The sequence below is a fragment of the Panthera uncia genome, chromosome D1 (genome assembly GCF_023721935.1).
Source record: "Panthera uncia isolate 11264 chromosome D1, Puncia_PCG_1.0, whole genome shotgun sequence".
Lineage (NCBI taxonomy): Eukaryota > Metazoa > Chordata > Mammalia > Carnivora > Felidae > Panthera > Panthera uncia.
Window position 1 is genome coordinate 53,082,973 of NC_064808.1, and position 12,907 is coordinate 53,095,879.

A 12,907-nucleotide genomic window follows, 5' to 3' on the forward strand; every position below is an offset into this window, starting at 1 on the left:
TCATCCTAACAATCGTCCTCTCATCTCCCTCACACCAGCCACAAAGGTTTTCAAAGGTAAGTACAGGTGGGGTGTTTTTTTTTTTTTTTTTGTATTTTCTTATATTACAGTATTGTTATCATTTTTATATGAATATTTTTGGGTTGTGGAACAAATCATCTGAGTTTCCATTATTTCTTACGGGGGAATTCGCTTTGATATACAAGTGCTTTGGATTATAAGCATGTTTCCGGAATGAATTATGCTCGCAAACCAAGGTTTTACTGTATATTGATTTCTGCTTTAAACCTTCATTTCTTATGTTTTCCTGAGGGTTTTTTATTAACCTATTACTGTAGAGATTTTCACCTATGCAAGAGTAAGATGCTGTCATGAATCTACATGCAACATTTGTCAAAATCCTTTCCTCTTTACCTCCATTATATCTGCCCATCCCACAATGGTATTTCTAAGGTAGATCATCATTTCCTCAATACCTAAGAATTTATAACAAGTAAATTTTTATAAACATAATCACAACGCCTTTGTCACACCTAACAAAATTAATAATTCCTAGATAGGAACTGACATCCACTGCATTTTCAAATTTTCCCAGCTGTCTCAAAGGTCAAGTTTTACTGTTGAATTGTTTGAATTAGGATCTCAACAGGGTCCATACTTTGCATTTGGTTGATAAATCTCAAGTATCATATTATCAACTCTCTTCCCCCTCTTTTTTTTTTTTTTTAACATCCTTTATTTGTTGAAGTAGGTGGATCATTTGTCCATTAGGGGTTTTTTTGTTGTTGTTTCCATGATTTATATTATTTATTTTTTTAATTTACATCCAAGTTAGCATATTGTGCAACAGTGATTTCAGGAGTAGATATCTTAATGCCCCTTACCCATTTAGACCATCCCCCCTCCCGCAGCCCCTCCAGTAACCCTCTGATTGTCCTCCATATTTAAGACTCTCTTATGTTTTGTGCCCCTCCCTGTTTTTATATTATTTTTGCTTCCCTTCCCTTATGTTCATCTGTTTTGTATCTTAAAGTCCTCATAGGAGTGAAGTCATATGATATTTTTGTCTGTCTAATTTCACTTAGCATAATACTCTCTAGTTCCATCCACGTAGTTGCAAATGACAGGATTTCATTCTTTTTGATTGCCGAGTAATACTCCATTGCACATATATACAACATCATCTTTATCCATTCATCCATCAGTGGACATTTGGGCTCTTTCCATACTTTGGCTATTGTTGATAGTGCTGCTGTAAACATTGGGGTGCATGTGCCCTTCGAAACAGCACACCTGTATCCCTTGGATAAATACCTAGTAGTGCAATTGCTGGGTCATAAGGTAGTTCTATTTTTAATTTTTTGAGGAACCTCCATACTGTTTTCCAGAGTGGCTGCACCAGTTTGCATTCCCATTAGCAGTGCAAAAGAGATCCTCTTTCTCCACATCCTCGCCAACATCTGTTGTTGCCTGAGTTGTTAATGTTAGCCATTCTGACAGGGGTGAGGTGGTATCTCAGTGTGGTTTTGATTTGTATTTCCCTGATGATGAGTGATGTTGAGTATTTTTTCATGTGTCGGTTGGCCATCTGGGTATCTTCTTTGGAGAAGTGTCTGTTCATGTCTTTTGCCCATTTCTTCACTGGATTATTTGTTTTTTGGGTGTTGAGTTTGATAAGTTCTTTATAGATTTTGGATACTAACCCTTTATCTGATATGTCATTTGCAAATATCTTCTCCTATTCTGTTGGTTGCCTTTTAGTTTTGCTGATTGTTTACTTTGCTGTGCAGAAGCTTTTTATTTTGGTCCCAATAGTTCATTTTTGACTTTGTTTCCCTTGCTTTGGGAGACATGTTGAATAAGAAGTTTCTGTGGCCAAGGTCAAAGAGGTTTTTGCCTGCTTTCTCCTCGAGGATTTTGATGGCTTCCTGTCTTACACTGAGGTCTTTCATCCATTTTGAGTTTATTTTTGTGTATGGTGTAAAGAAGGGGTTGAGGTTCATTTTCTGCATGTCGCTGTCCAGTTTTCCCAGCACCACTTGCTGAAGAGACTATTTTTATTCCATTGGATATTCTTTCCTGCTTTGTCAAAGATTAGTTGGCCATACATTTGTGGGTCCATTTCTGGGTTCTCTATTCTTTTCCATTGATGTGAGTATCTGTTTTAGTGCCAGTACCATACTGTCTTGATGATTCAAGCTTTGTAATACAGCTTGCGGTCTGGGATTCTGATGCTTCCTGCTTTGGTTTTCTTTTTCAAGATTGCTTTGGCTATTAGGGGTCTTTTGTGGTTCCATACAAATTTTAGGATTGTTTGTTCTAGCTCTGTGAAGAATGTTGGTGTTATTTTGATAGGGATTGCTAAAAAAATTTTTTTAATGTTTATTTCTGAGAGAGAGAGAGAGGGAGGGAACACGCAAATGTGGGGGAGGGAAAGAGAGAGAAAGGAGACAGAATCCGAATGAGGCTCTAGGCTCTGAGCAGTCAGTGCAGAACCCAACACGGGGCTCAAACCTACAAGCTGTGAGATCATGACCCAAGCTGAAGTTGGCTGCTCAACGAGCTGAGCCACCGAGGAGCCCCTATGTGGTTACTTTTTAAACCTACCTCCTCATTTTTGAGAGTACTCTTATTTTGTTAATAAATTTCCAATCCTTCTTATTTAAATCATATTATGCATATATCTATTTTGTTTTTAAAAGGGGCAATATAGTTGCAGCATAGAAAGGCATGGATTCCCTACTCCTAATATCTTACTTTCAAATCCCGAGTCCATTTGGTATATGTTATGGAATCTTGACTAAGTTATTCCTGTGCCTCAGTTACCTCATTTATAAAATGGAAACAATAATAGTATTTAACTTATAGGGTATTGTAAGAATTATGAATTAATACATATTATGGTGCTTAGAGCAATACCCAGAATACATTACTCAAATTATTATTATTTAATATGTCCAGTACCTGTGAACTTTCTTGTTTCTGTGATTATTTTCTTGTTTCAGCTCTCATTCATGATTGTTTATGAGATTTTTGGTAACAGCTTTATTGAGATATAATTCACATACTTTACACTTACCTATTTAAAGATTTTATTTTGGGGGCGCCTGGATGGCTCAGTCATTTGAGGATCTGACTCTGGCTCAGGTCAAGATCTCGCAGTTTGGGAGTTCAAGCCCTGTGTCGGGCTCTGTGCTGACAGCTTGGAGCCTGGAGCCTGCTTCAGATTCTGTGTCTCCCTTTCTCTCTGCCCCTCCCCTGCTCGTTTCTCTCTCTCAAAAATAAACATTAAATTTTTTTTTTAATTTTTTAATTAAAAAAAAGATTTTATTTTTAAGTAATCTCTACTCCCACCATGAGGGCAAACTTACAACCCCAAGATCAAGAGTCATGTGCTCTACCAACTTAGCCAGCCAGGCACCCCTACCTACAGTTGCCCATTTAATGTATACAATTACTCTTATACCAAAGCTAGACAAAGACACTAAAAGAAAATTACAGCCCAATTCTTTTATGAACATTGATACAAAAATCTTCAACAGAATATCAGCAAATTGAATTCAGCAAATCAGAAGGATTACACACCAGGACCAAGTGGTATTTCTTTCTTTTTTTTTTTTTTTTTAATTTCTTAAAATGTTTATTTTAGAGAGAGAGACAGAGACAGAGCGTAAGCAGGGGAGTGGCAGAGAGGGAGACAGAATCTGAAGTAGGCTTCAGGCTCTAAGCTGTCAGCACAGAGCCCAATGCAGGGCTGAAACTCACAGACTGTGAGACCATGACCTGAGCCAAAGTCGGATGCTTAACTGACTGAGACACCCAGGTGCCCCAGGTGGGATTTATTTCTGAAATGCAAGGATGATTCAACATGTGAAAATCAATGTATACATCACACTAACAGAATGGGGGTGGGGAGAAGAACATGATCATCTCAACGGATACAGAAAAAGCATTTGACAGAATTCAATACTCTTTCATGGTAGACACTCAACAAAGTAGGACGATAAACACCCAACACTCTTACAAACTAAGCCATATATGAAAAACCCACAACAAACATTGTACTCAATGGTAAAAGAGTGAAACCTTTTCCTCTAAGATCAGGAACACGGCAAGGACATCTTCTTTCACCACTTCTATTCAACATAATACTGGAAGATCTAGCCAGAACAATTAGGCAAGAAAGACAAATAAGAGACATCCAAATTGGAAAAGAAGAAGTAAAATCTGTTTCCAGATGATATGATCTTTTATGTAGAAAACCCTAAAGATTACACCAAATAACAATGATGATGACAGCGTTCAACAGCAGCACTGTTAGAATAGCTGAATAGATTAATTCAAAGCAGTATACAAAATCAACATGCAAAAATCCATTGCATTCTATACACTAACAATGAACAATCCAAAAAGGAAATTATAAAATTAATTCCATTTTCAATAGCATCAAAAAGAAAATAGGAATGAACATAGTCAAGGTGGCAAAAGTCATGTACACTGAAAACTAAAATATTGCTTAAAGAAACTAAAGACAAATGGAAAGACATCGTATTCATGGAATGGAAGATTTAAAATATCCATACTAACCAAAGCAATCTACAGATTTAGTGCAATTCCTACCAAAATCCCAGTGGCATTTTTTTTTTTCAGAAATAAGAAAATCCATCCTAAAATTCATATGGAATCTCAAGGGACTCTGAATAACCAACACAATCTTGGAAAAGAACAGAGCTGGGGGACTCACACTTCCTGGTTTCAAAACTTATTACATAGGTACAGTAATCAAAACAGTGTGGTATGGGCATAAAAACAGACATCTAGACTAATGGGTTAAAATAGAGAGCCAGGAATAAACCCTCACATGAGGGTCAAATGATTTTTGATGAGGGAGCCAAGACCATTCAATGGAAGAATTTGTCTTTTCAACAAATGGTGCTGGGATAACTGGATATCCACATGCAAAGAGATAAAGTTGTACCTTTATCTAAACACCATACCTAAAATTTTAAAATGGATCAAATACTTAAATATAGGAACTAAAACTATAAAACTCTTAGAAGAAAATACAGGGCAAAAGCTTCACAACATTGGATTTGGCAGTGATTTATTGGATATGACTTCAAAGTGCAGGCAAAAAAATAATACAGTCAAACGGGACTTCATAAAATATTTAAAATATTGTTCACCAAAAGAATATATCAACTGACTAAAAAAGCAGCTCATAGAATGGAAGAAAATATTTACAAATTATATACCCTATAAGGGCTTAATATCCAGAATATAGAGAGAACTCCTAGAACACAACAACAACAACAACAAAAAAAAACAATTTAAAAATGGACAAAAGCCTCAAATAGACACTTCTTCAAAGAAGACATATAAATGGCCAATAAGCACATGAAACCATGCTCAACATCACTAATCATTAGGGAAATGCAAATCAAAACTATAGTGAGATACCAACTTATACCCATTATGATAGCTACTATTTAAAAAAAAAAAGAAAAAATAATAAATGTTGATGAGGATGTGGAGAAATTGGAACCCTTGTACCCTGTTTGGTGGGGATGTAAAATGTTATGGGTATTATAGAAAGTAGTATGACGATTTCTCAAAAAAAAAAAAAATTTGAATTACCATATGACCTAGCAATTCCATTTCTGGGTATATATCCAAAAGAACTGAAAACAAAGTCTTGAAGAGATATTTCTATTTTCATATTCAGCAGGATTATTCATACTACCCAAAATGTGGAAGCAAGCCAAGTATTCCTCAAGGAATGAATAGATAAGCAAAATGTAGCATATGCATACAATAGAATATATATAGCCCTAAAATAAGAAAGTTCTGACATATGTAACAAAATGGATCAATCTTGAGGATATTATGCAAAGTGAATCAACTGATCTCAAAAAGACAACTACTGTGTGACTCCACTTACATGAGGTACTTAAGTCAAAATTATGGAGATAGAAAGTTTAGAGCTGTGGTTGCCAGGGGCTGGAGACTTGTGAATCTAAGTGTGTGTTCCTGAAGATATCACTGAGAGTATAGTTGGTTGACTACTGTGCATCAGACAATATGCTGGGCACTTGCCTTGCATAATTGCTTGTCTCATTTAATCCTTTCAAAGTGAAGACTGTTAATCCCATTATCCTGTATGAGAAAACCGAAACCCAGAGAGTTTCAGTAGCTTGCCCATGTCAGACAACTCATAAGACAGAGCTGAAAGTGACTCTAAAGCCTGTGTTTTCCCTGCTACCCCATATCACCTATGGTGTTTGGGCATGGGGAAAACACTGAGGCTCCGATTGGGATGGCTGTAGGGAGCTGGAGGTGAGGATGTGAGCTGCATCCCCTGCTCTGTGGGGCCACCTGGAGGAGCCTGAGGCTCAGCTCCCATTCCCACCAGGAGGGGAGAGCTTGATTGGCACAAAGTGCCTACCTAGCCTGGACAGATGTGTTCGATCTCTCACTGGAGGCAGAGCTGACAGTTTAAAGGAGGCTTCAAGAATTCAGTAATGGTGGCAGAACTCGGAGGACAACATCATCCATGGGTCCTGCTCCCTCACACCCCTGACCCTAGGATCTCTGTGCCCTCCAATACCCCAGGCTGGGCTTCAGCTGAGCCTGGGTGCTGACTTACAGAATTTGAATAATTCAGGGCCCGGTAACCTTAGGTGTCAGTTTCAATTACTCTGTTCCCATGGGCACAGGTATCCCAACCCTATAATTAAGCTAATGAAAACGGCAAAGGGGGAGGGGCCTGCAGCCCTATGCCTCAGAGGGCTCAGGGCTGATGGAGTCCCTGCCCTGTCCCGCTGAGAATGTGCCAGGCTCATCCGGAGTCCAGGTATGGAGAACAGAGAAAGGAAGTTAGGGGGCTGAAATAGAAGGAGACAGGAAGAGTGAGTGGAAGGAGGAAGACCAAAGTCAAAGAGGCAGAGGCCAAGAAAGAGTTACAGAAGAAAAGACAAAAGGAAGTGGAGACGGAGATGCTGAGTGAGAGAGGTAAAGGGGGTGGGGGGCAGAGACAAGTGCAGGGGCAGAGGCCAGAAGAGGAAAGGACTAACAGAGGAGAAAGAGCGATGCCAAGATCCAAGTACTTAAATCCAAGGGCAGGTACAAATAGGATGAGAGAACTGGAAGAGCCGCAGGGCTCCCCAGAGGGTAGCTGGACCCAGAGGAGATTTCAGTCTTACTTCTGACTTGCAGGTATCGTCCACACCATCTCTGCCAGCAGAGCCTGATGCTGCCCTCAGTGGGGCCAAGAGGCTCACACCCAGAGACCTGCCCCACCTCTTGCTGTGGCAGGGCCATGGGGCCCCGGAGCCACCATCTCAGCCTAAGCTTCTCTGTCTCCGGCCTGGGCTTTCTGCTCCTGCTCTCGCTGCTTCCAGGTGTGAAGCTCAGTAAACCAGCCCTGCCTCTCTGGGCACTGCTGCTGTTACCTTCCTCCCCAAATCTCTCTCCACACCCTATTTCTCTTCACTACTGTGTGGGGAACAAGTGTTCTATCTGGGTATCATGGAGGACAAAGGTGCTGAAGGGGACAAGAGAAGACCTGCCTGGCCGGGGTGGGAGCAGTGATGGAAAAGCCAGGGTGAGGGGGCCAGATCATGAAGGGCCTTGAATGCCAAGCTGAGTTTAGACTTTATTAGCAGGCAACAGAGAGAGATATTGAACACTTTTAAGCAGCTACTGGCCTGGTCAAACTTGAGTGCTTAAAAACCTGATCTCAGAAATGTGAAGGTTGGTTAGAGAGACTAAACTTGCAGCAGGGGCAGTGAGAAGTCCTCTCAGCTTCAGAGGTGAGTAGACATTCGAAAGATCCCCAGTAGCATGGCTGGCAGAATTCGGGTACTGGTTGGATTGCAGGGGGAGGGAGCAGAAAGGAGGGATAATTCCCAGATTTCTGGCTGAAATCACTGGGGGATCAGTGCTGTTTGCTGAGATGGGGAACACAGAATAAGGAATAGGTTTCAGAGCATGGGAGGAGGAAATGAGTTCATATTTTGGACCTACAGCCTTAAAGGTGCCAATAGGACATTCAGGAATGAATTGTATTTATGGGTCTGGAGCTCAGGAGAAAAATCTGGGCTGAAAAAAAAAAAAAGGCCAAGGACAGGATTCTGGGAACAATACTTGAGTCAGAGGCTGAAGACAATGTGGTATGTCACAGAAGTCTAGAGAAGAGAGGATTTTCAGAAGGAGGGATAGCCCACAGCATCAGAAACTTTGAAGAAATCCACAGAAGTGCAGCTGGATAAGTGGAGACAGGTTTGAGAGACTGGAGCGGGGGGTGGGGTGGGAGGTGGCAATGGGGTTAACAACACCTGGGTGAGAGATGAGACTCCTATCATCTGTTTAGGCCCCTGTTGCATTTGCAGTAGGGCAAGCAGAATCCAGGTCCTTAGGAAGGGAAAGGGTGGGGGAAAAAACAGTCAGCATGCTCCAGAAGACAGTACCAATTTAGTCCTCAGCCTTCACCTCACTCATCCCTGGAAGCAGTCCAGGGAGGAACTAGAACCACAACTAGATGGACAGAGAAGACATCAGGAGGACCAGTCAGATGGCCAGGAGATAGCACAGCAGGTGACAGGTGCCAGCCTTGTGGGGATAGAGGGTATGAGCAGAGGGCCCTGGACAAGGGTCTCAGATGCACAACCCTGTTTCCTGGTCCCCCAGAATGCTTGGGAGCTGAGGGCAGACTGGCTCACAAGCTGTTCCGTGACCTCTTCGCCAACTACACAAGTGCCCTGAGACCTGTGGCAGACACAGACCAGGCTCTGAACGTGACCCTGGAGGTGACATTGTCCCAGATCATTGATATGGTGTGTTGTGGTGCAACCTTGGAGCATGCCTGTGGCAGTGTCAAGGAATTGGAGGGGGGTGGGGGGGGGAGGGAGGGAGAGAATGGGATTATTCTCCAAATAATTCTTATCTATAAACATTAATATTAACAATAATAACAGCTACTAACCGTTGGATACTAACTGCTGGGTGCCCACAGTGTGTCCACTACTTTGCACACTTGGATTCCTGCCCAGCAGGGATTATCACCCATGTAACTACTGAGGAAACTGAGACCTAAAGAAGAGTGGAAAACTGTCAAGGTCACATAGCAAGGTCAGGCCTGGGTAGGAACTGGACTGTGAGCCAGCTGCATTTGTGGGTGCCATCCAGAACTCTGTAGGTGAGTGTGTACACACAGGGGAGGGTGTGCATATATGTGTGCCCACACCTGTGCCTACTCCCTGCCACCCACTAGGATGAGCGGAACCAGGTGCTGACCCTGTACCTGTGGATTCGACAGGAGTGGACAGATGCCTACCTACGATGGGACCCCGATGCCTATGGTGGCCTGGATGCTATCCGCATCCCCAGCAGTCTCGTGTGGCGTCCAGACATCGTACTCTATAACAAGTACTGCCTGCCTGGGCCCCTCCCCCTTCCATCTGTTGCCCTTGGCTCTAGGTTTGCACTGATTCCCCATCCCCGCAACCTAACTTGGTTCCTATGCTGTCCTGGAAGCTTTTCCCCCAGGACCCTTCTAAGCTGCCAGCCCCTCCATGATATCCCCCACTTTAGAGTCTCCCAAACCAACCCAGGCTGAATGTCTCCTGGGAACCCACTGTGTGGTCTAGGGGCCATTTCTGTATCTCTCACAGAGAGGGTTCTGGGGTACAAGTGCCTCCTGATGGCATACTCCACCCTTCCAGGCCCGCTCCAAGTCTCCCAGGACTCCCCGACGGCCTACCTAGGGACTTCCTCTAGGGCCTAACCCTCTGGAGCATTCCTTTATGCCACCTAAACCAGTTGTGTTTCCCAGACAACACATGGCTTTGCATATTTTCCCCCAGGGGCCCTCTAGGAGATTTGCAGATAACACAATGCAGCCAGGTGCCATCTTTTGCAGATGTGTTTTCACCCTGCCCTGGCCTAGATCCGTGTCTCCTCTAGAGTCTGCAGGCGCCACCCCTTCTGAGCCTCCAAAGGCACGCAGGGCCCTCTCTGCCGCCCCCTCCACCCTCCAGGCGGTCTCTGGTAACCACAGGGCCCCGGGGGTCACAGAGCTGCTGCAGGTGTCTGCCTCCCAGCAGCCTCCTCAGGTACCCCAACCCCGCCCGCCCACAGGGCTGACGCACAGCCGCCGGCCTCGGCCAGCACCAACGTGGTTCTGCGGCACGATGGCGCCGTGCGCTGGGACGCGCCGGCCATCACGCGCAGCTCATGCCGCGTGGACGTGTCGGCCTTCCCGTTCGACGCGCAGCGCTGCGGCCTGACGTTCGGCTCGTGGACGCACGGCGGGCACCAGCTGGACGTGCGGCCGCGCGGTACTGCCGCCAGCCTGGCCGACTTCGTGGAGAACGTGGAGTGGCACGTGCTGGGCATGCCGGCACGGCGGCGCGTGCTCACCTACGGCTGCTGCTCAGAGCCCTACCCGGACGTGACCTTCACGCTGCTGCTGCGCCGCCGCGCCGCCGCCTACGTGTGCAACCTGCTGCTGCCCTGCGTGCTCATCTCTCTGCTCGCTCCGCTCGCCTTCCACCTGCCCGCCGACTCGGGCGAGAAGGTGTCGCTCGGTGTCACCGTGCTGCTGGCGCTCACCGTCTTCCAGCTGCTTCTGGCCGAGAGCATGCCACCGGCCGAGAGCGTGCCGCTCATCGGTGAGCCACGAGGGCGCGGGTCGAGGGTGGTGAGGGGGCAGGGAGTGAGCCGTCCTCTCCGTGAGACCGGCCCCGCCCATCCCCAGCCCAGCCGTGCCGGCCCAATTCGGTGCGGGAGTTGGGGGTGAGGGTGGGGGCGTTCCGGGAGCATGCCTCATTCTGAGATTGAGGGGAGAGGGGTAGGCCCCTTCCGGGAAGACATCCTTCCCCTCACCCGTCGTGACAGGCAGTTTGCATTGAGTGCTGGCTGTGTGCCAGGTCCTCTCCTAAGCGCTTGTCATTTATTAACTCAGGGAGCCCTCACCACAGACCTGTGAGGTAAGTTCTGTTGTTATCCCAGTTGTACCAAAAGAATCAATAACTTGCCCCAGATGGTGCTTCTACATTTGAGAGCGTGGCTTTCATGGATTGTGAGGGAGTGCAGAGTCCAGCAGTGAGGAGAACAACTAGGGAGCACGTGGCTTGTGAGAACTCACTTGTAGGAATAGGGGATGAGGAGACCTTGGCTTTTATGTCCTTCCTGGCTCCATCCATTGGGATTGGAGGGTCCTGAGAGCCTCGTGGTGGATGAGCTGGTGCCTATTTGTGTTGAGGCAGTGGGCAGACTCAGGCACCCTGAGTTCTTGTTTTGGGCCCCAGCTCACTCTCTCTCTTTCAGGGAAGTACTACATGGCCACCATGACCATGGTCACATTCTCCACAGCGCTCACCATCCTTATCATGAACCTGCATTACTGTGGTCCCAGTGCCCGACCAGTGCCAGCCTGGGCTCGGGCCCTCCTCCTGGGACGCCTGGCGCGGGGCTTGTGCGTGCGGGAACGAGGGGAGCCCTGTGGGCAGTCTAGACCACCTGAGTCACCCCCCAGTCCCCAGCCTTCTGATGAAGGGGTTCACCCTCCAGCAGTTCCTTGCCATGAGCCACGGTGTCTGTGCCATCAAGAAGCCTTGCTGCATCACGTAGCTACCATTGCTAACACCTTCCACAGCCACCGGGCTGCCCAGCGCCGCCATGAGGACTGGAAGCAGCTGGCCCGTGTGATGGATCGCTTCTTCCTGGGGATCTTCTTCTCCATGGCCCTGGTCATGAGCCTCCTGGTGCTGGTGCAGGCCCTGTGAGTCCCAGGGGTCTGATGCAGCCACAGCACCCCCAGACAGAGATGGAAAGGCCAGGTGGTTGTTGGCTCTCAGGCCACCCAGTCTCTCCCCACTGTGCCTAAGAGCCTGGGACACCCTTTCTTCAGGATCAGCACTGCCGATTTCACAAACCACAGGGATCGCTTGTCTACATACCTTAACCACTAAGGGAAATCCAGAGTTTGCCACTCCCTTAATCCCTATGGAAGAGAAACTCTGAGAAGGGTCAAAATCAAAATGCAGTCCTGGAGGAACAGAATTGAACTTTGATGCTGAACGTTAGAAATGTTAGAGTGGCAAGGGTGCAGGTTATATGAGAAACAGAACTACCATGTTTCTTTGTCTTCTCTTACTTCCTTGGTGGCTATTGTTTTAGGAACTTGGTCTTGCCAGTCCCTGCCTAGGACTCAGGGTAAAGGATTCAGGATTCTAGTTTCCAGAGCAGGAGGCCACACCAGAATTTTGGCCCTAAAGCCCCAACTCATAATAAAGTAAGTGTGTGCCTAGCACCTCTTCAGTGTCCTGTCTTAACCCTTGGGGCCCGTGGTAGTGGAAGTTGGGGATCCAGGATTGTCTCTCTAGAGACGGGAACCTTAGGACACATAGATCAGAGCAGAAATTATGTCTTTGCTGACAAGAATTCAATTGAGCATTCAGTTGAGACCCTGGCAGAGAACCTAATGCTGTCTCTGCTATTTCTCCTGCTCTCTACTGTCTGGAGCTAGAGCCAGTCCACATCATTCCTACACACTGACATTCAGAGAGCTTGAAAATGTCCAGAGCAGAGCACTGCAGAGATGAGCCATTCACAAGATGTTTGTTCCTTTTTGACTTACACGTTTTCTAGCACTACCTCTGTGCTTTAGACCCAGTCCCTGCCGTCAGGAAGCTCACCATCTGATACAGGAGGCAAACATGAACACGTGGTGTAGAGAAGCATCTAAGGACCTGTGGGAGCAGAGAGGCAGGACCCCTAGCCCAGCCAGGTGGGAGAAGTCAGAGAAGGCTTCTTGGGAGAGTGAATAGGAGCTTTTCAGGTGCACATGTGAGGCATTTGAGTAATACCAGCAAATGCTCTGGCCAAGTGCTTTCCTCCCCATTCC

The 12,907-nt window shown here is 46.0% G+C and overlaps 1 protein-coding gene across 1 annotated transcript; it reads left to right on the forward strand.

Moving 5' to 3' along the window:
• Nucleotides 1–1,979: 1,979 nt before the first annotated feature.
• CHRNA10 (cholinergic receptor nicotinic alpha 10 subunit) lies at nt 1,980–12,906 on the forward strand (the record flags this gene model as incomplete). Its single annotated transcript, XM_049651777.1, has 5 exons — nt 1,980–2,097; nt 8,689–8,834; nt 9,272–9,426; nt 10,138–10,670; nt 11,329–12,906. Coding segments are annotated over 5 exons (1,410 nt in total), but the record flags the coding sequence as incomplete, so codon positions are not given.
• Nucleotide 12,907: the final 1 nt, after the last annotated feature.